The sequence below is a fragment of the Oxyura jamaicensis genome, chromosome 3 (assembly GCF_011077185.1).
Source record: "Oxyura jamaicensis isolate SHBP4307 breed ruddy duck chromosome 3, BPBGC_Ojam_1.0, whole genome shotgun sequence".
Lineage (NCBI taxonomy): Eukaryota > Metazoa > Chordata > Aves > Anseriformes > Anatidae > Oxyura > Oxyura jamaicensis.
The window spans coordinates 112,423,596-112,450,974 of NC_048895.1; the positions used below are offsets into that span (position 1 = coordinate 112,423,596).

Below are 27,379 nucleotides of genomic sequence, written 5' to 3' on the forward strand. Positions count from 1 at the left end.
TTAACATGAATTAATAATTAACATGAGGTGCTCCAGGCAGGTAGCAGCAGTTCCCCTGCAGCCTGTGGAGAGGCTCCTGGTGGAGCAGGCTGTCCCCCTGCAGCCCATGGGTCCCACATGGAGCAGATCTCCACGCTGCAGCCCATGGAGGAGCCCCCGGTGGAGCAGGTGGATGTGGCCTGGAGGAGGCTGCGGCCCATGGAGAGCCCCCGCTGGAGCAGGCCCCGGGCTGGAGCTGCAGCCCGTGGAGAGGAGCCCACGCAGGAGCAAAGGGTCTGGGGGGAGCTGCCGCCCGTGGGGGACCCGTGCTGGAGCAGTTTGCTCCTGGTGGATGGACCCCATGGTACGGAGCCGTGTGGGAGCAGTTCTTGAAGAGCTGCTGCCTGTGGGCAGCCCCCGCAGAGTCAGTTTGGGAAGGACGGCATCCCATGGGAGCCCTGCTCCACGTGGGGTCCCTCTAAACCTACCTTCTTTCTGTTTAAAGCCATTCCCCCTTGTCCTATCACTGCACCCCCTGACAAAGACTCCCTCCCCAGCTTTCCTGCAGTCCCCCTTTAGGTACTGCAAGGCCACTGTAAGGTGTATCTCTGGAGCCTTCTCTTCCCCAAGCTGAACAACCCCAACTCCGTCAGCCTGTCTTCACAGGAGAGGTGCTCCAGCAAAACAGGGCACATGGCTAGTAAATGAGAAGCATGTCCCAAGATACATCATGTAAAAACTTTCCACAGACGAGCAAAGAGAATCAAAACAGAGCACAATGGCTGTGATATGTAGCTATGTGGCAAGGCATGAGAAAAGAACAAAAACCTGAAGCAAAATCAAAGTAGTCTGAAAAACAATCAGTTTTGAGTCTCCTTAACTTCAGCTCTATCCAAGAAACTAAGGAGTATGTCTAAAGGTAAGTCATTCTACAGGCATGTTCTTCAGTTTATACAGGACGATGGTTATGCAGCCATCTCAGGTTATCCTAATGCAGTATAATCTTGTGTGCACAACATATGCATCCCCAAATTCACCCCTTGATCCAACCAAATTTCCATTCTGCTTTCATGAAAACTTCTCAATAATGTTGAATTGGGTCCAGACACAGATGAAGGTAGAGAAGCATGCTGTTCTTTAAGCAGTAAACAAACAAGATGAATACTTGTGAGTATTATCAAAAGCTGGACCTAAGGAAGTCATAATGGCCATGGGGAAGGAAGGGAAACCTTGGAACAGAATCTTGGAAAGTTAAGCACTGATGATTTTGGCTAGACAAGGTTGAACAGAGAGACTTCAGACTCAGGAACTGGGAATGAAACATTGCTAACAGTGAAAATAAACAGAATGAAACCTAGGAAGAAAAAAGACTGGATATAATTGAGGATCAATTTTCTGCTTGGGCCAAATTAATCTGCAGGGAGTGTGTGGGTCTTAAAACTAGCAGGGATGCATAGTTCAAAGTCTTAAAATACAGAAGCCACAGAATATAGGTGTTTGGTGAAGTAATATATTTTATCTGTCATGAATGACTGCTTGTACTTGTAGTGAAGAGGCTGAGAGCACTTCAAGGATGGACTGTAACTTCAGTTGTAATCAGAGGAGTGAGATCTGCAGAAAAGACAAGGAAAGGTATGAATTCAATGCATGGAGTGCATAGCACAGTTCTATCAGCTGTGTTGGGCTGACTTTCAGGCTAGTTTTGGGGCCAAGTAAAGAAGCAACAATAATTCATCCAAATAACTCCAGAGGCTGCAGCAGCACCCAGCAAGGCAGCTGGGAGGGGAAACTGGAATGTCAGAGAGCAGCAGGCGAGCGTGGAGCTCTACTCCATGCCCTTCTCAAGGGGATCCTGAGATTGCTGGCCTGTAGGAGACTGGGGCGAGAGGGTAGAGGGCTTGGGCCAGAGGTGATATGAAACAGGGCTGGGAGGTGAGGAGATAGGGAGAAAGGCCTGCTGTGAATTGGGAGGCATGGGGTAGACCCTCAGTGGTTATACAGAGACTACCTCCAACTTTCATCAGAGGGCAGTGTAACACTGCCCCTGAGCTTTTAGGCCCCCTGGTGTCAAAACAACTATTGAAAACCAAAGACTGCACACTTAGACTGGAACATACTTAATTTAATGTCTAGAAATTAAGCTGAACCAGTTTGTAATTGGAGGCTAAACACAATCTCCTAACAAAGCTTTCAATTTATTAACTACAGTTTCACCTAGCAGCTGCAAATGTTTTCAGGAGCACTGGCACCCGTATCACACAGCGGGACTGAACAACCCTCAGTGAATTGCTCCTGGTATAAAATGCTGTCAGGGAAAATACAATGGGGCCTTGGCTGCTTTTTGTTGTTGCTAACAGGGACTTGGAAGAGTTACTGAATGCCCTACATAACCTGCAGGCAGGCTGGACCCTCCTGCATGCTGCTGTATGCTGCTTCTGTAGCCTGCCCTCTGCATTTTTATTAGGCGGCACATGTTCCTGGTTAAAGATTCACGGGAAGCAGCCTTCCCATTTTGCCAAAGCTCTCACAGTTTCAAAAGTGTTTCCATTCTCTGCTGGAATGAAAACAAGAACTTTGCGTAGTCTTTTTTTGTGAAGAGCCAGGGAGAAATCCTCTTGCCAGAAAAGTTCAAAGCCTGGTTTTCACAGCCTTTGGCCACCTGGAGCGATTCTGGATCATCACAGCATACTCCCAGCTGTCTTCTATCCCAGACAAGTGCTACAACCAATGTGCCAGGGTCAGATCTGGTTTAATGATTGTTTACTTATATACTGTTTCCACTTTCCAGGCACTGACATTTTCTGAAGGAAATGCACATCAGAAGAGTGATGTTAGTGATGGATCCCTTTGTATCCAGTGGAGATCAACGTATCAGGAGAGTAGTTAATCACAACTATCTTGGGATGGGTTAACTGCTCTCCAGAAGTACCCATTACTAGACCTACCAGAGAGTCCAGGAAGTTCATTTTAGACACCTAGAGTAAGGCAAGATGATCACAGCCATCTGAGGTGTGACTGTGTCACAGGGCCTGGGCATGTACCATCCCTTTGGCCTTCTCAGGTGGGTACCTGCCCAACAGGCTGCTGCCTATACCAGACAGTTTTTTTTTCCTTTTCTGCCCTTTCCTGCCTCCTTTGGCAGATAGAGCAGTTGCACACATTCCTGGAAAAGACTGAAGCCTCGGGAGGAAAGCTTTGGATCAAAAACTCCTTCTGCCAATTTGTCATTGTCCAAAAAGAACCACTTCATTTTCAAACCACAATTTTCTTAAGTAGAAAGTGATACAGGAGTGGTTGCAAATAGCAACACCATTAAGAAGGCTGATCTTCAAGACATGGAACTATAATCTGTCCTGAAAATCTGATCTTCTGGGATTAGAGAATCAAAATTATCCAAAAGGCTTTGTACTAGGTATTCAAAAGACAGGCACCTAAAATCACTAGGCATTTAAAAGTCTTGTTCCTGAAATAGATGGCTCTAGAGGTTTCCTAATCACCCTCATCTTTTATGGCTCTCTTACAAACAGAAGAGTATTTACGTACTCTGTTCCAGTTGGGATTCTAATAATATGATACTCTACCTTCAAAATCAGCAAAAATGAAAAGATCATCATTTTTGAGGAATTTTTTCCAGTTCAGCTCCCTGTGTGTCAGGAATGTATTCCAGCCAACACCTGGGCTCATATAACTGTTGCAGGCAGAAGAAAAACTTCCAGTGATAGATGGCTTGTCCCACTGCAGGGTGTCATTTCTGCCTGTTGTGCAAAAATATACAAGTAATTAAAAACCAATCTCCAGTAAAAGCAGTAGTGTCACATGCAGGACAAATCTAGCTCTGTCTCTCAGCTTTCATCACTTTTCTCCAGCTTGTTAAAACCTCTGCATTTGTATATATGTCCCTGAAGCACTCTGACTTACCATATACTAGCTGCTTGGGGTCTGTAGTAAAGCTAAGGCTGAGAGACATCCTGTGGATTACATCAGGGTCTTGATCCAGAACAGACAAGATGACCTGTCTGTGTCCAGCTGGCCATTCCATAAGGCCATCGTTCTGACTGCTGCAGAGATGGAAAGTGATCCCCATGTAGTTCATGTAGGGTGATGAATTTCTTCCATGAGGATACAGCTGCAAAGCAAAGGCATAGCCTTCCGAACTGTAAAACACGGGGCTCGTGATGTAATCGCCTTTTGATGTCCTGTTGAAAAGGGATGTGAAGTTCCTGATGTGCCAGATGTTGGTGGGGCAGTTTGTCTCCATCAGGCTGGTGTCGTCTATGGCAATCCCGCCTGCAGACGTGGCTGGATCTCCTCTGATGCCCTGAAACCCGTAGCGGAATTTGGTTTGGACACTGAAGGGAATGTTGGCCAATTTCCAGTGATGTTCTCCGTCGGCTGAAGGGGAAAATAAATATATGTGAGAAAGAAAAGTCCAGCACATGACCCTAAATCAAACTGTGTCTTCCTCAAGCTCCCTGTGATCTGTTTGGATGGTGAGTGATGCATTTTGTTCTCATGGTCACTAAATCTGGAGTTACTCAACTGAGGCAAATAAAGGTTGGATTTACACTGGGCACTTTCATATGATAAAGCATGCCAGCGTTGTCTTGCATCAATGTTTGCCAGCACTTCAGATATGAAAAAATACTTTCACTTACCTGTAATAGTGTGCAGCTTTTCCATCCTCCTAACATTTCCTGTTCCATCATCTTTCTTAACCCAGATTACTAGTTTATCTTGTGGACTCCCATTTAACCTGTAGAAAAACTGAAGGCATTTCTCTTTCCTCCTGGGATAAAGGATGCGAGATTCCAGAAGAGCTGCTGACCAGCGTGTCCACTATTTGTATCGAAGCGCATGAAATATCCTCTATCAGGTAAGCACAAAAAAGTGTTGTGATGAAACTTTTTGATCCATTCAGTAATGAAATGAGTGTTAGATAAACTTTAGTTCAGTTTCCAATCGCCAGAAATAGAAAGTTATTTTCAAATGAAAAAAAAAAAATCAATAGAAAAGAGTTCTTCCTACATTGCAAATCAGTATTGAAATGAAAATGCATTGAAATATGACTTGTAAACTAGTTTGGTTGATTAGATAGGGTGCACCTTTGGTTCTGCTCTTTAAAAATGAAGTACTAACTGTACACACGCCAGTCCTGTCAACATGCCAATGTAAGTGAATTCACTCAGCCAGGGATTTTTTGGAAGACAAACTAGAAATCCATTGGAAGGGTCCTGTCATGCCAAGAGCTTCAATCTGCAGCTTTCCTGGAAACTGTGCCTGGTTATCCCTCTACTGATAGATCAGACTCCCCCATAAAAGCATCTAAAGCCTTATTTACCTTCTTCTATGGGTTAGGAACTGATAATAATTATTTCCTTTCTTTCATATTTGGTCTGCAGTTCTATCTGTGGGCCAGAGCGGTACCTCGTCCGACTCACTGATCCATCTGGTTACAAAGGTTGGCCACCTCTGGATCAGTCCTAGCCATTATATCCCAATTTTAATCAGCTTCTTGAAGGTGACTGAGCAACTCTGGGCAGCTTCACCTAACAGCCTCAACACATCCCCTCCCTACAGGGGATGCGTTTTCCAGCTGCATCACTCTGGGCATTTCCAAGGACCCTGGGGCTGTGCCTGTGGGTTTGCAGTTTTCCATCTGGGAGCCAAACGATGCAAGCAGCAGAGATCACATGGAGAAGGCTCTGGAATTGCTGCCCGATGCTGCTGTGAGCTCCAGTGCTGATCTTTGCTGTGTTCCTGTGCCTGGATCTGCTCCCCCCATCACTGCTGGCCTTCTGCACTCAGTTCCTCTACACATTCGAAGCAAGCTCCCCATTCCCCACTGACTGCTGACCTGTTTATTCTTGGGAAACTTATGAGGCAGACTGCTTAAGCTCTAAACCGTCTTTCTTTATCCCTTCCCCTGCTTGAAGCCGAGCAGTTAGCTGTCTGTCAGCAGCCACGAGCAGCAGGAAGCCACTGTCAGCTCCTCTGCCACATGCTCCATCACACAGCCAGAGCCCGCACGCTGTCAGCAAACCGCAAGCAGCAGCCCAGTGAGCAACAGCCAGCCAGACTCATTTCTCTAGAAGGAAGAAATTTCTCTTTGCTTGCCAGCAAGCCAGCCTCCGATTCATTTTGCACAGTGGGTCTTCCAAGTGCTGGGTTTTGCATTCTGCCTTACACTGGCTGCACGTCTGCCCTCTCGCCCAGGCTGATACAAACCCACACGTGGGCTAAGAGCAGCCACATCCCCTCACCCTGCCTGCTACCTGCCTTCTCTGAGCAAATTTCCTATAGGCAAAGAATCTACAGAATGTAGCCAAACACAGCATTTGGCAACAAACATGATCTGTGACCTCCCAAAGCCATCTCTCGCAGTCTCCTCCCTTGGAACAAGTCCCACAGAAATGACTTTCACTTCTATTTGGTATTTTTTTTTTCCTCTTGCACCATGAGGGACTTTTGTGAGCAACCACAACTTGCATTTTGGGAAGCAGATGTGCCAAACTGTGACCGCTTGTACCCAGACAGGCTAGGCTCATGTCTGTGACTTTCATAAGAAGCTTTTTTGCTAGAGGATTTGGGGACTATCTATGTGGTACACCCCTGCAGCGTCTAATTTTTTCCCCGCTGCCTTTGAAAACAACAGACCCTGCACAACTCCTGTATCCTGACAGTAAGCAAAATACTGCAGAGCTCAATATGCTCATCTTTGTTCAATATATGCTTAAGTGAGTGCAGTCAGAGCCACAGCCCTGATCAAAAGGACCCCGTGCAACACTGTCCTCGGAAGAGGGGTAATCACTGCTGGGTTGTTTGTCAGGTAATTCTTCAGCCTTCCTGCATGGTGCAGCCTGAACAGGCTTGGGGAGAGCAGCAGCTCCACCTTCCTGATGCAGCTCTGCATCACGCAGCACGCCTCACATGAAGAATTCTCCTGGGGGTGTTTTTTCCTGCTCCACGACACACTGCTGAAACTCAGCTTCCTATTTTGATGGTCCCGGACTGGTTTCAATATTGGAATTTGTTTATAAACAAGGTCTGTGTTTTATTTCCTTATGCACAGACGCCTTTCCTTATGCAAAGATGCCTGAAGTGAACTCCTGTACAAAGGGGAAGTGTTCCTTAGCTTCAGTTAAAAAACAAAAACCAACTCAAAACACTGTGATATATGTATAAAAGGAAGAGAGTCTCATCTGCCTTAATTCTGTGGAGTTTCGCCAAAGTCAGCTGTGGCGAACTGGTGGGAATCCCTGACTTTCAATGGAACTGCTACCAATTTGCAGCAGCTAAATCTCAAACTCTCATTTCTTCATGATGTTACAATGTAGAGAAGAGATTTAAGAAAGGGTTAAGCATTTCATATGAAAATTATTAGTCTTTCCATCTGAAAATTCAAGAGTCATGTTTAGCATCATGACTATATTGATTAACATTAATAGTAGGGTATTTCTAAAGACTTAATTACCTTTGTCCATCTTCATTTTCACATCTTATAAAAGCACAGTGAATTCTAATGACAGTCTAAAAAACACGTGTTACCTGCACAGTTTCCCAACAAAGTATGGTCTTCTTCTCCTGACTTGCCCAACGTGTGGTCCCAATCAGCGTCATCTTGTCCACTTTGCACCATCCCACAGATATTGATGTATTCAAAGGAGCACTGGTCCAAGAAGGTGAGGCTCGAAGCTGCCAAGAACAGAGTAACATATGTTATGTGTTGTTCATTAATATCAAAAAAGCCTTGCCCTGTTAGCCCCATTCCAGAGTGCTTACCTGCTGAACTTAAATTCATGAAATATGTTCTTAATACAACTGAAAACTACACAGACTTACCCATCTACCTCTCTGTTACCACACATAAATGATGTTTTCCCCTAAAAGAAGCACGTTATCTCTTTTTCCCACTCTAAGCTGGATATTTCCTTGCATGAACCACCTTGACCTCTGCATGCCAGTTCTCCCTTTCAGATATTTATCATTTTCTCTAAGCCTGTTGGGACTAGGTTCTGTAGCCAATTTCTCGCTTCAGGGTGTAAATCAGAAATAGTTCTGCTGAAGCTAGTGGAAATGTTCAGGTATATGTTAACAGTAACTCAGTAATGTTCACTTTCATGCTTTGCCAGTGAAGCTGGAAACGTGATTATCCCAACTCATGCTCCTGACACCAGTTGTCCTATCAAACATCACATAGGCAGAAAAAGGAAACTGAAGTACTCTGACTTCAGAAGCCCTAATTTCAGACTCTCATTGCTTGAAGATTTTACCATCAACAACATGAGACTGTCATCCATGAAGGAAACAGTTACTATTACAAGTAATCTTACAGGAAAGCCTGAGTGAACAGAAGCTATTAAAAGACTCTTGATTCACTTAAATGGTGTTCTGTAATGACATGGGGATCCAGCCACCATAGAGCTCACTGCTGCATAAGAGCTATAGTTTCTTTTAGCACTGTGATGAAAGGATTCCAAGAGTGAAGTGTTCTTGCTCCTCTCATGTGACGCCATCCATGTTAATCATGAAGCTTGAGAAAGGGTTTTCAAGTATATGTGTGAGAAGATGAACTTACTGCAGTTGTACATGCGATTCAGCTTCAGTAAGTCAATCCTGCTCAAGTCCAACCTCTGCCCAATAATCTCATTAAACTCAGGAATTTTTGTTGTAATGGAAGGGACGTTGCTGTTGATGTTGAAAGAATATGGTCCATAGTGCAGGACTGACTCATAATCATACGGGGTATTGAGATCATCAAGGAAACTATCGTTGTGTTTGTCAAAGGCATATGCAAAACCTAGACAAAAACATATGCACATGATTAGGCAAGACCAGAAATAAAACTTACCACATAACACCATTTCAAAATGCTTTACCCATGGCTAAATAATGGTCCAGTTGTCAACAACTAGGCAGTCATTCTCAACCAGAGACATTTTAGAATTGTGAAAAAGGGGCATGCATCTACAGAAAATCCCCGAGCGTGTCAGACCTGCATTGTACCTTCAATTATTTCATCCCACCATATCTGAACATAGTCGTCACGATCCGTCCGGGATTGCTCGTGATAGAATCCCAAGGCATGCAGGACCTCGTGTTCCACAATAGATTTGTAGTCACACCTCTCTCCTATAGACACCGTCTGGCCCCTCTGAAGATCCCCCACATAAGACCAGCACCTGTAAGGCAAAGACTGAGATATTGCACCGATTTTCATAATATTTTATATGATTTGTATTTATAGTGAATAGAGCTGGTAATCTACATGGGATTTCTAGACAGCAGCTGTTGTCCCCAGCTTCCTGATGGTCCTACCCAGCCAGCAGGGAGGTCCCCCACCTAACTGCAGACATTCACAGTGCTGGCAGCTCCTGCTGAGTTAGCTTCCCTGGCACCTTTACAGTCCCTGGATGGTTACAGGCATTAGGGATGTAAGCCATCAGACCTATTTTAGACTTCTATTTTAGGCGAGATGGTGTATGGCTTGGAAGAGTCACCTCCTCCCCACTGAGTGCCAAGGCAGTCCGCAGTGAGATGCAGAGCCTGGGAGGTGCTGGGTTCAAAGTTTGGTCAGGTACCCCAGCTCGACCCCTGAAAGCAAGGAGCACGTCCCGTGCTGATGCCCAGACAGTGGTGGCATCCCCTGCCCCTGACAAACACCAGGAGGAAGTAGATTGTTTTCCCTGAAAGAATGCCAAGAAAGGGGTTCAATTCAGTAGCCAGGATACGAAGGGAAATAAATTATTATAAAATGTTATATTAAATAATATATAATATATTTGATATATTTATATTATGCACATATAATTAATAATTAATAATTCATATATTATTTAATATATACGTTTATATATTATTTATAATATAGTGTTATAGGATGTATATTATATAATAATTATAATATACTACACATATATTATAATATATTACTACATATTATTTTATTTATATATATATATATATAATAAAATATTATATTAAGAGAACATCAGATGCAGATAGCACCTTTGCCTGGTTAGTCTGTCTGCATTAGTTCCAGCATAATGCGAATATGCTCTGGGACAGAAATGTGGCTCAGGTATTTATGCCCTGTGTAACAGCCAAAACGAAAGCAAAGTCTCCTCATTAGAAGAAAATCAGATGCAACAAGGTGGTACAAAGCAGGCTGTTAATACAGAATTACCCATCCAGTTTCTCAAATTTCAGGTAAGTCTGCTCCCCTTCGTACGGCTTGAAATCAATGCAGGACTTCAGGCTGAACATGTCAAACACCTGCAGGACAACACCTTTAGCATTCAGATCTGAAAGATACAGCAGTAGATAATAGGAACAGTTGTACTTCTTCTACAAAATAATAAGTATCTATAATTCTAAATACGAACAAGCATGCATTAGAAATCTGAACATGTATAAAAATATCTACTTGGATCAAAGAGCAGAAGGCTGTTAGCAGAATTCCCCGACTAGTGTAATTTTGTCAGATCCCATAGAGAAAGATAATAATTTTACTAGATAAACTGAATGAGATGGAAAATAAATAAATAAATAAATAAAAGCAGGATTTTGGACATCTGAGGCGTTGCTTGCATTTTTCATTTTTCTTTGTACTTTTAGTGCACATCATTGTATTACCTGAGCTGTCGAGTATTGTAAACTTTGAACTTGGGATTGGTAAACACAGGAGAGACCCATAGGATTTTAACACTGTTTTACTATTCGTTTTATACCTGAATTGTTCAAACTTTTAAATAATACCTAAAATTAGATGAAAAGAAGAAGGGAGAATGCTCTGAATGCTTTCATTTATAAAATATCTGGATTTCCAGGGACTGGGACTGGAGCTGAGACTGCTACGAAGAGATAAGGCATGAAGGATGCAGTAGATTAACACACATGTTCTTGAGATTAGGATTTCCTGACTCCATTAGCTGGAGACCCCAGCCAGATACACTGATATTAGTTAAATTAGCTGCTCAGTTAGCATCAGGCTCATTACTGGGACTGTCACAGTGACAACAAGATGTGCTGGAGCAGAGTTGCATCGCTCAGTCTGGCCAAGAGAAACATAGCATTAACAGGGCATAACTTAATAGCCAATGAAACAAAAGCAGCCCAGAGAGCTGTACAAAACCAGAGTACATATAATGGAAGCCATACAACGCTACCACAATAAAAAGCCGTGTTACCCAGGCTGTCAGCCAGGATGTAGGGGATGGGAAATTTCCATCTGTAGGAGTTGTTTCTTAGAGCGTTCCTCTCCAGCTGTGGATGATATTAACGCACTGATGTTAACATTTTAGCCCAGCTCACACTCTTACTGGCGTTAGTTTAGATGAGCAACACTTACCGGTAAGATAATATCACCCTCAAAAAGCTGCCTTCCTGTTTCTGAAAGGAGATAAACAACCGTTTAGATCAGAGCAACACATCAAGAACTGCAGTATGGTGTTTTTTTTTTTCAAAGACCACACAATTTATCATGAGGCTGCCTTATCAACCAACCCATCTCTCTGTAAACAGCAACCACCCAGAAACAGGCAACAAATAGCCATCAACACCCTACAGCATGCCATTCTGCCACCTGCACCAAAGGAGGACTTGGGGCTGAATGAAGATTTCCATAACCATTTCATAACACCTGCCCAGAGGAGACTTTACTCTTTTTCCTAGACTTGTACCCTGAACCCATCATGGGCTTCAGAGCATTGTGGATATTTAGGTGAAATGGGATTTGTCCAGAAGTCAGGCATCTAATAGCCTGATGACTTGGCTAACCTAGACTAATCATCTGGGATGCTCATAAGATCAAAGGAGAAAGACAAGGATTGTGGTGAGGGAAGGGGTTCGTCCTCGTTTTTCAAACACCTGAGCCTGAACTAAGCTCAGATTCAAGCAGTTCAATCCAAATGCCTACCCTATACATGTGCTATATGTCTCAGATCCATATGCAGCCATCCAGTTGCCTAACCATAGGTGTCTGGTGCCATTTGATACACACCAGGGCATCCGAGATATCCACATGGGCTGGTAGATATGGAGTCTGGGAGACTTCTTCCCCTTCTACGGGTGCCACATGAGATGGATTTGAACTGGCAACAGACACCTGTGATTTAAGCAGCTGATCCACATCGTCCATGCTTTAAAGGCATAGCACTTGAGACTTTTATTTTATACTTTTGTATGTTTTTTTTTTTTAAGGTGCCAAATTCCCTGTCCAAATTTGAGTCCAAGCCCCAGCCACTGTATGATCCCACCAGTGTAAAATTATTTCATGCCCTTGTATAGGCACAATCCCAGCACAGACAGTTCATCTATAACTATTTCTATAATTTTTTGTTATAGAAATTTCTATAACCTTTTGTTATAGAAATATCTTATTCTCCTTACATATATACAGAGAGAAGAAAAATAATAATCTAGTCCCGTGTGCTCTGTTCTATCAGCCAAATCAGAGGAAACCTACCCCAGAGCATAGAGCAGATAACAGTCCATGCCAGGAAATGAAAACTCTCTCAAGGCAACACCACTGAAGCCCTGCAGCAGGGCTGAAGGTACTTAAGATTCATATCTTGGCCATTGGTGGTGTGAAACCCAGCAGCTCACTTACAATGAATGCACATCAACAAAACAGAGGTTGAATTAGAGCCACTGCCAAGTGGTGGTGGTATGGCAGAAGAGTGCAGGGGCTGGTGCAGGTTTGGTCCACCACAGAGGCTGCTGAGCCGTTGAGTATGTTTCCAAATTTAAGAGTAAGGTATTGGGCTTCCTACAGAATTAGCCCTATGGAAATTTCCTGGTCTTTCCATCTTCCCTTTCCAATACCAACCTTTATGGACCTTTCTGTCCTCTGCCCCATGCCCTGTTCCTGCCTTGCCATCCTCTCTGACTGCTACCAGACTCTACAGGGAGGTCTCCTGCCTTCCCCCCAGAAAGAGCTGGGGGTCATCCCACACATTTTTAACCACCCTGCAGTACTCACACCTTTGGACTTTGCTCACATTGGAGGGATCTTTCAGACCCCTGACATCTGCCAGACTTGTAGTTGCCCGAAAGCTAGCTCAGAGCTCTGTAATAACTCAGCACTCTGCTTACTTACTGTCCTGACTTACCTGAATTTATTTCTGGGATGTCCTTTCTAAGCCCTCCATCAACAACATAACACTGTGAAAAAAAAAAAAAAAATCCCTAAATTAGTCACTAGACGACATGAATTGGTGTAATTCCCCACTTGATGACTGATAATCTTCCACTAACATAAAAGCATTGCGTCCTTACCTCTGTCATCAACAGAGTTTTGGATCTGAAACACAGAAAGCACAGTTTCAAAATCACAGACAAATGCAGTGACATCTCACCCTGATCACGAGCCAGAAAACGGAGGAGAAGATGGGAATACCGTAAAGGCAAAGGAGCAGGTAGCCAGTGCTGTGAAACAACATATCCTCCAGGGATCCATTTCGGAAGACTATCTGGTGCTACCAGCCCATGTAGATATAGTGTCCTGCGGGAGATTAACCTTCAGAAGAACTGATAAGCCATCAGAAAAGTTGAACTTTGAAAGGAAGAGCAGATTTTAATCTTATATGTAGCCGTAAGCAAAAACTGATAAGCAATCTGCCTCCCCATAATAATTAGTCTTGGTACATTAACCCTTGTGGCATTTGGGAGATATCAAACTCTTCAGTATCTCTGTGACTTCTTCAGAGGCAACCTCACTTTTTTTCTGCTTTAAAAACCATCCTGACCCCATCCTGACATGAGGCCAACGAAGCTGCTGAGAACGGAAGCAGCACCGTCTTCAAGACAAGAGGCTTAGGGTTTGCAGTTTGAATGAATAATTCACTTTAACAAAAAGGTTTGGTTGGTGGATTTTGTTTTTATTTATTTCTGGAGACATCTTGATGCAAACACATAAACACTTAGCTTTTATATATGTGATTTTGGGGGTAAAACGTCATCTTTAATTTAAAAAAGAGTGTTATTTTTGTAATCAACAGAACATTGGCTGTGAAGTTCAAACAAAGCATGCTAGTTTGGGTTTCTTCAGGAGACCTCAAAGGCTTTGTCCCTCGGGACAGGGGTGCCACGAGGGGTCCTGGCTTGGTCCCATTGACGTGCCCATGAAGCCATGTGCTCCCAGTGCTTTGCATGGGGATCCCACCCAGGGCTTTCCCTGTGGACAGAAGCCACGAAGGCCAGGATGAAGCAGGACAGGATATAGATTTACTTGTGCAAAAACATTCCAACAGGTTAATGCTGTAGCTAGGTCTTAGTGAAAAAAAAAAATGCAAATAGGAGCATGTGATAGCGATACTCGGTGAGCGGTGTTTGCATTTATATCCCCCAGAAGACAGGTGCTTCGTTCTGAAAAGAGAAGATGATGGTGGTTTATTCCTTCTAGCTATATAGCTATTTGTTGAGATTTAACTTTTTTTCTACTTACATCACAGCATCAGCCATGATCTGGTTGGTTACTGTGGTCTCAATGGGGACGGCTCTTCACAAACCCAAAGTGTATAGGAGGTCTGTGCTCTAAAGAGCTTTACACAACTTGCTTGTAGAAAACAAAGCAAAGCAAAGCAAAGCAAAACAAAACAGGTTTTCAGGACCTAAAGTCATTTGGAAGCTTGAGAGAAGCTCAGGGTGGAGGGAGCACAGCACGGTCCCATCCCCTAAATTCGTCACATTGCTAAAAGAGACTGTACTTGGCATATGGGTTTTGGACCCTTGCACAGGGACTCGTGCTTATGTTTGCCCCTTTCCTTCATATGATTCAGTTTAAGCCTTTAAAAGAATTTACTCCTTATCCTGAACTGCCTTCCCCTACCACCTGCCTGTTCACTTATGATTAAAGCGCTACGACTGGGAAAATGAAGACAGATTTCAATGCCCTCTGAGATTAAAACTGCAGAACTGCACCTACATTGTTTGTGCCACCAAACACAGCTCCTCTGGGCTGAAATTCAAATACTGAAGACTGGCACTGATGCCAGGTAAGGGAATATCTGCCACATTTACATTCCTGCACCTGTGCTACTCTGAGTAGGAGCAGCACTGAGATCTGCCCCCTGCCACCTCCTATAAAACTCCCGTTCCCAAACGTGACGCTCAGGGAACAGCATCTGCCATCCTGTGCTGAGCATCGGCACAGCAGCCTGTGTTTCCACCACCCGTCGTGCAGGATGGAAGCTTCCCACTCTCAGCAGCAGTTTAATGCCACCGCATACGATACTGCCGTTATAGTCATCATCACACTTCAGGCTTTTGCTGGCATGTGGATCAATGCTTTCATTGTGGCTGTGTCCTGTGTTACCTGGGTTAAAAAGAAGAACTTTAACTCCAGTGAGAAGATCTTGCTGTTTCTGGGATGTTCCAGGTTTTGGTTTCTGGGTGTGACGTGGGCATATACCATTATTTCAATGATTTTTCACTGGCAATTTTATATCAGCAGGGTACCTCGAATATTTGCACCTCTTCTGTGCTTTTCAAATTCTTCCAACTTGTGGGTTTCTACCTGCTTGTATGTTTTTTATTGTATAAAAATCGCGAATTTCAGACACATCTTTTTCATCTACCTGAAAGTAAAAATTGACAGGATTGTGCCGTGGCTGCTGTTGGGTTCACTGGTTTTGTCCCTGCTCATGTGTAGCCCTGTCTTGGACATTACCAATGAAGTGAGCTGTTGCAACCTCAGTTCCACCTCCCTAGAATATTTCAGGAAACTGAATGAGAAAATGAACAAACAATATTCCTCTATTTTTTATATCTGTGGCTTTGGGTTTTCCATAGCATTCATGATAGTCATCTTCTCTGCCCTTCTCCTCCTCTTTTCTCTCTGGAGACACAAATGCAAGATGCAGACAAGCTCAGCAAAGAATCTCAGCATGGATGCCCACATCAAAGCCATGAAAGCTCTTCTGTCCTTTTTCTTCATCTACGGCATCAACTTCATATGTTTGATCTTGACAATGATTTATACCAGTCGGGAGAAAAACCCTGTGACGTTTCTCTTTTTGGTACTCCAGTATGCTTTTCCGGCTGTTCATTCCCTTATTCTAATTTTCAGCAGCCCCAAACTGGAAAAGATAGTGCTGAGGATTCTGCCCTGTGTGAAGTGCAAGCTTTGCATAAGGTAGGAAGTGTAATAACGGATGGAGCCCATGAAAAATTCTGACATTTTCTTCTTAAAATCAAGTCACACAATCTTTAATGCAGTTCTCCAGCAGGTGATGCAGAAGTGCTATCTCCTCTAACTAAATTAAGAACACTGCATTACAATTCTTTGAATTAAATCATTATGAGTTAAATAAATTATTATCATCATTTCATTTAACTAATTCTTTGAGTTAATTTACTGTAATAAAATAATTTAGATCTGGTCTATGGGCTAGTTGTGAAAGGGGAATGACAGTGTAAGAGTACTGTGTACCTAAAGATACTTCCATATTTGCTGATTGAAACTACTTAGCTAAACATATTTATACTGTTTTGTTTTACAAATCACTTCTGCTGTGGCTGTGCACTTTGTCATATTAAGAATTGTACAATTATCTTGCACTGTGGGTGAATATGTAAATCACTCTTATTTATCAGAGCTGCGAGGGAAAAACAGCAGCAGTGAGAGGTGAGGAGCGATGAGAGAGGAGCAGCCCTGGGACCCCAGGTCAGTGCAGCAGGAGGGCAGGAGGTGCTCCAGGCACTGGGCAGAAGTTCCCCTGCAGCCTGTAAAGGACCATATCGGAGCAGATCTCCATGCTGCAGCCCCTGGAGGGCTGTGAGGAGGAAGAAGTGGCAGACACAATATGTTATGGGCTGAGCACAACCCTCATGCCCCATCCCTTGTGCCTCTCGGAGGGGAAGGGTCCAAAGAGTTGGGACTGAAGGAGTGAAGCTGAGCCTGGGAAAAAGTGATGTGGGGGAAGATTTTTTTTTTCTGTTTCTCACTATCCTGTTCTATTTTAATAAATTAATTTTCCCAAGGTCAAAGTGTTTTTGTCCATGATGGCAATTGGTAAGCGATCTCCCCGCCATTATCTCCACCCATGAGCTTTTACATCTCATTTTCTTCCCCCCACCTGTTGAGAAGTGGGAGTGGGAGAGCACCTGAGCTGGCGAAGGCCAACGCATTGCAGCAGATGAGCTGAATGTGAAACAGGTCCAGCACAAGCAGAACGTTTTTCATGATGCTACACCTCAGGTGTTACACCTCAGGTGTAACATCATCCCAGCTGGACATGGATTCACTCTAATAAGTAATCAAGCTTTCTGGACATGGATTCACTCTAATAAAAAGTAATCAAGCTTTCTCTCTGCTGTATTTTCTAGGACTACCTATAATGCATTCATACTAGCAGAAAGCTTCTCAGACCTTTTCCCCAGATAAAGGAGATGCGGTCATCCTGTAGGACAGCAGTGTGAAGGGCTCACTGATTTCTACATGCTCTCTATTAGAAACCAATCCAGAGGAACAGCTTTCCTCAGGGAACATAAGTGGTCTCAGGACAGTAATTTGAAAACCTGAAATGAAGGACAAAAATCTTAGTTTGTAAGCTCTTAATTTTAAGGGTTGCCTCTTCCATGGGCAAAGAACTTTCCCTTCCCTCTTCCTCTCCATCCCCACAATAATGAAAGGGAAAGACATAAAGAAGAAAGTATAATTATTTTTTTCTTACCAACTATTAGCTTTCACTCTTTTCTGGCTTTTCCTGCACTAGTAAGGCAAAAAAAAAAAATAAAAAAAAAAAAATTTACATTCATCGCCTTCTGCTAAAAAGAAAGAAATGGCCTGAGTCGTCTGGTCAAAATTAGCCATTCAGAGCACATTGCCTTTAGCTGTTTGCCTTTAGCTGCAATTGCACTTCTCAGACCAGATGCCAAACCCTACTGAGTCCAGTTCCACAACAGGAGACACTGCACCACCCACATCCCCCAGAAGAGGTGGGCACCACCATATTTCCCTTCTTTTCCTGCTGTTTGTGATAAATGACTGAGTCCCAAATAGAATTCTAATTAAAGTTTGTAATTTATTAAGCGAATAGAGGCAAGCAAACAGCGCTGGGTGCGCTGGGAATCTCTGCTCCACCAAGACGCACACCTGTTACATCAGGTGGCTGATTTTTATGCTCCTACACTAATACATATTCATCACTATTCCTAGAAAAGGCAGGGTTATTATAATTAGTTCCCAGAATCCAAGCGCTCTCCGGACGCATGCGTATCAGTCTCTGGTGGTCTTTCTGGGGGTCTCTTGTGCTGAAGGCTCATAGTCTTCCTCCCAGGCTTTGTCCTTCGGTCGTCCTTCAACTCCCCCTTTCTCCTTATTTGGTGGATCTCTTTGCCGGATATCAGAGGCTTGTGCAGCGTCCCATGCAAAAGTCAGCAGTTTCCTAAAAAAACACCCTGGTCCTCTTATCTCCCAGACTAGAGTTCTCAATGTTCGCCCTTCAAGCCCTCTATTTACACAAATTGCTGGACCGTTCCTTTGCATGATACAAGAAGTATGTACACTAATCAGTCTTTTTTTCTTAAATAGAAGGTTATATTTCATCATGCGGCCCTAGCATTGTTCCATACTGACACGAATCAAATGAACACATTTCACATGTTGCTCACAAAGTTGATCCTTTAACATGAAGTCCCAATCTCTTTCACAAAAAGACCACAGATTGTCCTTACTCCCTACAACCCATGTCACATCACCCCTCAAAATCTTGCATACCACAATGCTCAGCAGGCAAAAATAACATCTTCCACACAGAGAAAAATGCAGCTCCAGCAAACCACACTGAAGATACTTTCTTCCACCTCTGGAAGTCCCATAAGGGGAGGGAAAGCAGACACGTAGGTGTCAGAGGTCAGTATGAATGGCTGCCCAGTGCTGGCATGAAAAACTGCCTGGGGTCAAATTCCAAATATTTTTTGCAATCAAGAAGTAAAATAGTTTAAAAATGCTTTTACCATTTTTGATAAGGGTAAGGGATGAAAGAGGAATAGCTCAGGAGTGATTCCATGGAATCCTGTGAACATGGATATAAAAATGGCTGGGGGCACTGCTAAAAATAAGGAAGTGCTCTAACTGTCCTGGCAGTCACAAATGTCTGAAACCAGTAACGAGGGAGAACATATTCCCTTCTGCTGGACTAAGAATGGTAGATATAGGCTGTTAGACTCATATCCAGTAAAAGGTCAACATCAGAGTCCCCTGCAACCAGAAGAAGCAAATATGTCCCACTGCCAAAGGTACCACCAGAGGCTATGAGCCCCTAAATACCCCCCGGCTGATTCAGGACCAGAAGCAAACAAGCAAAGGGCATGGACATCACTAGAGTGAGCAGAACTCTAGTCTCAGGTGTTTTCCTCAGTCAAATAGGAACAAAAAGATTTCCCTCCCAGGCAGTATGGGTAGCTGCTGTCATTTCTATAAATACATACATATTTCAGTGAATTACAATATTTGTATATTACACATCTTCTGCAGTTTTCTGATATTTGAGGTCTGATACATATAGACACACAGATGGACAGAAGCACTCCTACCTTCTCCCTAAGAACAACAAAATTTACAGTACATCATAAAGATGCATTCTTGTGGCCAGCTGCTTTTGATGTTCATCCATATTTCACCCTGCATCTGAGGTCTGCCAGTGTCTTTGCTCTTCATTGTAAGTTCTCAGTGGCACCAAATAGTCAGGGCACGCTACTGCTTCCCCATTTTCTTTTGGTTCTTCTTTTGAGCAGAGGTTGTGTAGCTCTGCCGAGCATATGATGATTTTCTCTCAAACTCTTCCTTCTTGAGTTCCCAGTCTTCATCTCTCTGGTCCAAGGGGATTCCTTTCATTGCTGCCATCCTGCGGTAGTTTCTGCTCTCCACCTCTGCTCTGGGGAAGAAAGCAAGAGTTTATCTTCAAAAACAGCACAACATAGTGTCAACACCACTGATGAGCAGCCCGTCCACAGTAACAGAGCATGGTCAAAACACTATTGCCAGCAATCCATGAGAATATCCTCAGGGTCATCCCAAATCCAACAGGATTCATCACCCCAAGTGACCAGGTATTCATATGGATTGAAGTGGTAAACATTTGGTAAGGATCTATGGTGAGATTCACGCTGTAGTCATTGGAAACACAATTGTAACACAAATTTTACACAATTAATGCAAAGCTCTCAGACTGATCTTGCCAATTTGTATGCTGTTAAAAAGACTTAAGCACATTGTAATGCAATTGTACACCGCAATTTAATTCACAGCAACCACAACATTTCTTTTTTTTTTTTTTTTTTTAATTTTTTGTACTGCTCATTCATGAGTACTAGAAATTTTTAGTGCCAAAACATCAGATCTGAAGACCACTGGAATTTGGGAGAATTTGGACACAGTTATTCTTTACAGATGATCTTTTAACCTCACAAATACTTAATCTTAATGCAATTCAGTCCTAAAATTTTGCTAAAATTTGCCTACAAAAGCAGATTTAAACTTGATAATTCATACTTATATCTGCTTTTAAAATAATAACTAACATCAAGCAATGTCACTGCTGTCTAAGGCTGTCTGTAAAGGTTCAAATTTTGCATGGAAAAACATTAAGTTATGCAAAATATACCACTTTCTCTAGCCCTGTATCTTCATGTACAGATAATTCACAACTTTATTCTGGTTGCTGGGAGTTTGACATGTGTCTTTCAAGTTGTTGCCATGATTTCAAGTGTGTGAAATGTGGATTTCAGATAGTGAGCCATCATCCAGCCCAGCCCTGGTATTTCCCGCTCAGCAGTGAGTTTGTTCTTGGCCTGTGATTTATAAAAGCTCTCCTTTTTCAGGATACTTGTATATTTTCTATTAAACACACACAGTACCATATCTTCACTGAATGACACTGCACAAGCGGGAAACCTGAAAATAAGCATACTTCATTATAGTTCAAGACTTCCTACAGTCTTGAAATGGCAAGTGTAATTTCATTACACTTCATTGCAAACAAGCAAAGCAAATTTAAAAACACTTTAATCAATACCAAAATGAATATGTTTCTCGGGGAAAAAAAAAATACATTTGTTTGTTTTTATTATCTTAGTTATGTTTTTTTTTAATCACAGCTTTCAAATACTTTTCATATTGTTAATTTTCTCTGTACAATCTTGACACAAGCCTGGCAGCAACACAGTCAATAACCTTAGGAAAAAGTGACCCCAATTAGCAAACAGCTACTTTCTGCATTTTGTTGGCAGTGAGGAATTTTAGAAGAATGAATATACCTATCCTTCATGTCAGAGTCACTGACAGGGAAAACATTTATCTTTCAAAACCAGCAAAAGAAGAGACTCACACCTCTTCTTTCTCACCATAGTGGTTAGCATGAGACAGTACTGAAAAAAATAGGGGCCACTGTGGTGGGCTGACGTTTGGCAGCTGCCAGACACCCACCCAGATGCTCTTTTACACCTCTTCCTCTCCCGGGCTGCAGCGTGGAGATCTGCTCCATGTGGGACCCATGGGCTGCAGGGGGACAGCCTGCTCCACCAGGGGCCTCTCCACAGGCCCCAGGGGAACTTGTGCTGCCTGCCTGGAGCACCTCCTGCCCTCCTGCTGCACTGCCCTGGGGGGCTGCAGGGCTGTGTCACTCACATTGTTCCTTACCACTGCTGGGCAGCATTTTTGCCCTTTTAAAAAATGTTTCCCCAGAGGCACCGCCAGCCTCACTGAGGGGCTTAGCTGGGCCCTGTAGGCCATTGGGGCTGGCTGGACCCATCTGTGTCATCATGGGGCAGCCCCAACATCTCCTTACAGAGTCCCTGCAGCCCTGCCACCATCACCCACACACTGGCACCTCACCCAGGTCTAAGAACACCTGTTCTGGTGGCAGGGGCCTACAAAGACCATCAAATTCAGCTGCCTGACCACTTCAGGGCTGCCCAAAAGTTAAAGCCTACTACTGAGGGCATTGTCCAAATGCCTATTGAGCACTGACAGCCATGGGGCAACAACCACCTCTCTAGGAAGCCTGTTCCAGTCTTTGACTACTCTCAAAATAAAGATTTTTTTTCCTAATGCCCAGCCAGGGAGCAGAGTCTGGCACCTCCCTCTCCATTCCCCTCCTCAGGAGGCCGCTTCTCAGCCTCCTCTGCTCCAGACTGGACAACCCACGTGTCCTCAGCCTCTCCTCACAGGACATGCCTTCCAGCCCTTCTATCAACTTCATTGCCCTCCTCTGGATGCATTCAAGGACCATAACATCCTTTTTATCTTGTGAAACCCAGAACTGCACACAATAGTCAAAGTGAGGCTACAGCAAACGCTAAATATAGCTGTAAGGCCTGTCTCAGAGCAGGCAAACCATTTTGTTTCCCTGCAGAGTTCTGGTTTTGTAACTGTTTATGGAGCCCTGATGCTCTGCCAAATATCTGAAAACAAAAACTGCTAAATATCTGAAAACAAAACAAAACAGAACTGTTTTTCTGCCATACAGCGGCACCCTCACATCTGTGCTGGGGTGTCCCAGTTGAAAGCACAGAGGAAAGCCAGCAGCTCTTCACAGAGATGTGCTGCACAGCGTGGGTTTAGTACATAGGTTTGTGCGTATATATATGTATATACGTATATATATGTGCCCTGGACTCATCTAGAGGGAGCCTCTGCTGCAGTCTGGACTCTTGGCTCTTTGCAGGCAGGATGGCAGCAGGCGTGGGCCACAGGTCTCAGTGCTGCCCTGGCGCTGCTCCCAGCAGCTCCGAAAGCATCCAAGGTAAAGCCACGGTGCAGAAAAAATTAATAAACCTGATGCAAATTACATGTTTGTTATTCAGAGGCAGCTCTGCATTTGAAGGCTGGTTTCAGTACTTTGCATGTCCATGCAAACCTCAGCGAGTAGTGCAGATACTCCTTAGCAGAATATTCCTAATATTTGTGTGTTAATAATATTAACGTGTTGATATATGTAATATTTACAAGTGGATGCAAACAGCCCTCAGCACAGAGCAGTCACTCTGGCCACATGTAGAAGTGTGTGTTCATGCAGAGAGCAGCACCACGGGCAGGCACCCAGCATGCAAGGTGCATGGTAGTGGTGGCAGAGAAGGATGAAAAGGGATTTAGGAAGGATTTGGATGCTCCTCTCACTGTTTAGATATGCACTCCAGCCCTGCGTTTCACACAGCTCCTCAGGCTGTTATTCTATAAATCGACTTTTCTCTCTTCATACCTTTTTACATGACAGGCAAATATTCAAGGCTGACAGTGATGCTGTGTAACAAAATATTCCTCACATTTACATCCCAATGCAGTCAACATGGAGACTAGAGGACAGATCTACTCTGTGCTGCACAGCATTAGCATGCACACACAAACTTCATTTTGTGTCTGCAGCCACAGCAGTACTGCCCATCTCCTGCCAGGGCTTTAGCAATGCCTGGAAATGGACATAACCACTGGGATCTTCTGCACATCTGCAGGGATCTTCTGCACAGCTGCAGAAGCAGAAGGTAATTGTGATTACACTACAAATACCAGTAATTCATCCTAGTTAACTCTATCTGCTGATGTGAGGAGATAAACCTCAGGTTTACCTGAGGGTGAACACTTCCACTGTGGCTGTAAATTACAGAGGTTGGGCTTATAAAAATGGCTCCCAAACTCCATCGACAAAGTTTTGGCTGCTCTGGCTTCCCACAGGCTGTGTTGTTGCTGTGCAGTGACTGTACATTACAAACTGTCCAAGGCACAGGCATTCAGAGAGTCTTTCTGGTTTGTAAGTAGTCACAGCCCTTAGTCCTGCACCTCTCTGAGGTCTCCATGGTGGGAGATTTGCAGCCCTGCTTGGTCTGGTTGCCTGAGTCCCCCAAGGGACACTGGGTTCATCTCGCTGCACTGCACTGTCACCTCCTCCGTGTCACAACCACAGCCTGTCACCCTGGTCACCAAACCTTTTGCAGCTTTGCTGTAGCTTAACACCATGAGCACTCACACCCTTTCCTCCTGCTAGCCACACTCGTGGCTGAGCTGTGCATGGCCACAGGGCGAGTCAGACCAGCACATGGCTCTGAAAGACAACTACTCATTTTTTCCACCCTAAATTAGACATTCACCTCAGAAAACCATCCACCAGCTACATGAGTTGCCTTAGGCTACATGAGTTGCCTCTCTCCTCATCTGCTGCCTCAGACTGGATGTCAATCATCCCATCAATCATCCTGTCAATCATCCCATCAATCATCCTGTCAGTCATTCTTCCAGTTGCCTCCCCAGCCATGCAGACACCTCTGCCTGCAGTGGGCATTGCCCATCGGTGTGATCCAGGCAACCCCCCCTTGCTGTCACCTCACCGCAGTGGCTCTGGGGCACAGCCAAGTGTGGAGCAAATTCTACGCCCTTGGCAGAACTCGATAAACAGGAGTTCGTGGTGAGGTTAGTGTAAACATGACAGCAGCTGAACTGGGAGTCACTTGCTATAAATGATTCATCGAGGGGAACAAGTCTGCAGTATTTACCTGTTTGGGTACAGAAACTACACAAGCAAAGATACAAGAACAGTATAAAGAGAAAATCCTCATTAAGATGAAAGCATTAGGATAGATGTGGGATGGGCAGGTGACATGCAAAGGTTGCATCTGCTTCCACAATAACCAGAGCTTAGCAACATGAACGTGTGGCTCTCCTACAAAGTTATTGGCATGCTAGTTTGGCACAGTTTGGGTGTCCCTACCTATGGGAGGACACTGATGCTGTGTCAAGAAGAAAGGGGGGAAGGAGCACTTCAGCAGGATCCGATAAGCTGCAGAAGTACAGCAGAAAGCTAACAGTACCGATGTACAGGTTTATGTGGGTTCATGAAAGGTGATGCTTGGAGAGGACTGGCCATCACAGACATTTGCACAGCCTGATTTTGAACGTTGCAGCACCTGTACTGAATTCCTCAATGATGGGGATGTGGCAACAGGGAGCCCTGAGCCTGGGAGGTGGAGAGGAGGGAAGAGGCCTGGCAAAGAGGACAGTCAGCACCAAATCTGCACCACAGACCTGTGCGTGTGGTTTGTATGTGGTCTTCAAGGCAAGCTGGAGACTTTGGGTTGGATATGTGTGCATATGTGATTTATATGGTGCCAAAGCAGTGTTGAGAACATCACAACAGTAAGAAAGATTCCAGTTACGAACTATGGCAGGGCTGCAAAATCAGAGAAAACCTCAGGGGAGGAAAAGCCTTTGGGTGCTCTCAGCCGTGGCACTCAGGGAAACATGAATGGGATCTCTTACCTAGGGGTCCCTACTGGGCATGTTGTAGAGTCCTGTAAAACGCTCTGAAATCAAGTTTATCAGAAAAACAAACCCAAAACAAACAAACAAACAGACTTGTTCCATTAGCTGAAGTTACATTTGCCAAGACTGAGGCTTGAGATCTATTTCAATACAGATTCACACAGATGAAAATAATTTTGAGCCAGATCAGCGGGGTTATGTCAGCTGAAAACCACAACTGGTTATTTGGAACTATTAAAAGCTTAATACTAATTGCATATGATGCCACAATGATAACTATAAGGGTTAAATGGTAACAGATTAAATGGTATAATTTTCAATACCTATGTAAAAAAGAAAAAAAAAAAAAAAAAAAAAAAGTGTGTCAGTTTTTACTACAAATCCTGTACAAACACTATAATTACCTGGTAAAGGGTTCTTACACAATTTAACCTGTGCAGTCAGTGTTCACCACTCTCAGAGGTTAATATTTGTGGCATTGTTAGTTCTTCCTTTCACTTCCATTGCTCAATAATCGCTTTGTAATATCCTTACAAAAACAATGATGTCATGAAGTTGTAACATTTCTGAAAACATACCAAGGCAAACCATAGAAGGCAATGCAATAAGAAAAGACTTCCCAATGGCTTCTCCATGACAAAGACCTGCATTTGCTTATTTTTTGTGTATTCAGAGAATCACAGAACCATTAAGGTTGGAAAAGCCCTCCAAGATCACCTGGTCCAACCATCCCCCTACCACCACTGTCACCCACTGAACCATGTCCCTATGCACCACACCCAACCTTTCCTTGAGCACCCCCAGGGACGGTGACTCCACCACCTCCCTGGGCAACCTGTCCCAATGCCTGACTGCTCTTTCTGAGAAGAAATGTCTCCTCATTTCCAACCTAATTCTCAACAGCTTTGACAGGTTTAGGCAGAAAGATGAATAATGCATTCATATTCATTCTGGCCCTATATAGGGCACTCAGGATCATCGTTGCCTACCGTGCTGGGAACAGCTACCACTACTCACGTTTCTAAGAACTTGGCACACTCCTTGTGCCCGTAGATTTCTGCGAGCCTCCTGGGAGTGTCGCCGAAGAGGTCTGCTGCATCCATGGCCGCATGCAGGGAGTGAAGGGTACGAAGTGTGCCCAGTCTGCCCGACTCGGCCGCAAAGTGAGCTGGGGTCCAGCCCACGTCACTCCTCAGGCAGGGCCGGGCGCCGTGAGCCACAAGGAGCTTAACCATCTCTGATTGCCCTGGCGTAGAGAGAAAAATGGGGAGAAAAGCACCAAAATGAGGCTTTATGCCTTCAGGCTGCAGGAGACATTCGCCACACACTTGGTCATGATTCCCTCCAGTCATGTTTTACCTGTGGCCTGGCCATTTTATGTATCAAATAAATGATATTTGTTGGAAAATGCTGATTATTTTTTTCCAAAGTAGACTGCTTCCAGAAGTATTTTACAAAAAGAACAGCAATAAAAACAAGGAGCTTTCTGCTACTTTTTGAGTGGTGCATCTCAAGTTCCTGTTTAAAATCATATTGTCTTTCTCTTTTTCCTCATTAAGGACAAAGGGATTGATACAAACTGTGACGATCTCCAGTACTAATTGCTATCATAGCAAGACAACTACAATTGTGATGCCTTTTAGGACACGGTTTGCAGAGGTTCCCTTACCTTTCGCAGCAGCCCAGTGCAGCGGGGTCCTGTCGTTCCAGTCCACATCCTTGCGATTTGGGTCGCAGCGCCCCTTCCTCAAAATCTCTTTCACCAGGTCGTAGTCCCCCACAGCCACGGCTTCGTGGAGCTCCGTCATGCTGCACGTGTCAGAAAAAATCTGGTAAAGGGCGATGTTTAGATGTTTGTTGATGCATCAGCTCCACTCGTCTTAACGCAGTTTTACCAGGTCAGGCAGTGTCTGGATTAAAAACGAGACACACATTGTGAAAAACCAGGATTTATCCAAAAAAAAAAAAATGAGAGAGGAAGAAAAAGTTTTTGTTATTAAACCAGAGATCACAGACTGATGGTGACGTTTAGTTTACAGTCATGGAAATCTGGAGCAAAGTGAGGCCCTTCATGTAAAGGACTCGTAGGCAAAACCACGTTGCACTTCTCAAGAGTGTTGCTAAAGAGCAGCCAGCTCAGGCCAAACA

General features: G+C 43.9%; 3 protein-coding genes across 4 annotated transcripts; 1 reads left to right on the forward strand and 2 right to left on the reverse strand.

The window, feature by feature from the left end:
* Positions 1 to 1,192: 1,192 nt before the first annotated feature.
* Positions 1,193 to 13,432, reverse strand: LOC118164435 (meprin A subunit alpha-like). Its single transcript, XM_035321962.1, is given in 13 exon segments — positions 1,193 to 1,590; positions 3,561 to 3,734; positions 3,898 to 4,371; positions 4,635 to 4,805; positions 4,808 to 4,845; positions 7,518 to 7,671; positions 8,555 to 8,776; positions 8,983 to 9,158; positions 10,163 to 10,280; positions 11,166 to 11,241; positions 11,327 to 11,367; positions 13,089 to 13,140; positions 13,255 to 13,432. Coding segments are annotated over 13 exon segments (1,815 nt in total). The 5' UTR covers positions 13,330 to 13,432; the 3' UTR covers positions 1,193 to 1,546.
* ANKRD66 (ankyrin repeat domain 66) lies at positions 3,398 to 27,379 on the reverse strand. Of its 2 annotated transcripts, XM_035321960.1 has the most exons (6): positions 27,234 to 27,379; positions 26,901 to 27,141; positions 26,249 to 26,477; positions 18,581 to 19,856; positions 17,925 to 17,948; positions 3,399 to 3,410 (listed from the first exon to the last, which is right to left on the reverse strand). In XM_035321960.1, the coding sequence occupies exons 2-4, from the start codon at positions 27,037 to 27,039 to the stop codon at positions 19,676 to 19,678; spliced, it is 549 nt and encodes a 182-aa protein (XP_035177851.1). In that variant the 5' UTR covers positions 27,040 to 27,141; positions 27,234 to 27,379; the 3' UTR covers positions 3,399 to 3,410; positions 17,925 to 17,948; positions 18,581 to 19,675. The 2 variants fall into 2 exon arrangements, with proteins under 2 accessions (XP_035177852.1, XP_035177851.1); XM_035321961.1 differs by lacking the exon at positions 17,925 to 17,948 and having other exon boundaries at positions 3,398 to 3,410; positions 19,223 to 19,856.
* LOC118164488 (taste receptor type 2 member 9-like) lies at positions 15,162 to 16,115 on the forward strand. Its single transcript, XM_035322032.1, has one exon. It carries the CDS (start codon positions 15,162 to 15,164, stop codon positions 16,113 to 16,115), a length of 954 nt encoding a protein of 317 aa, XP_035177923.1.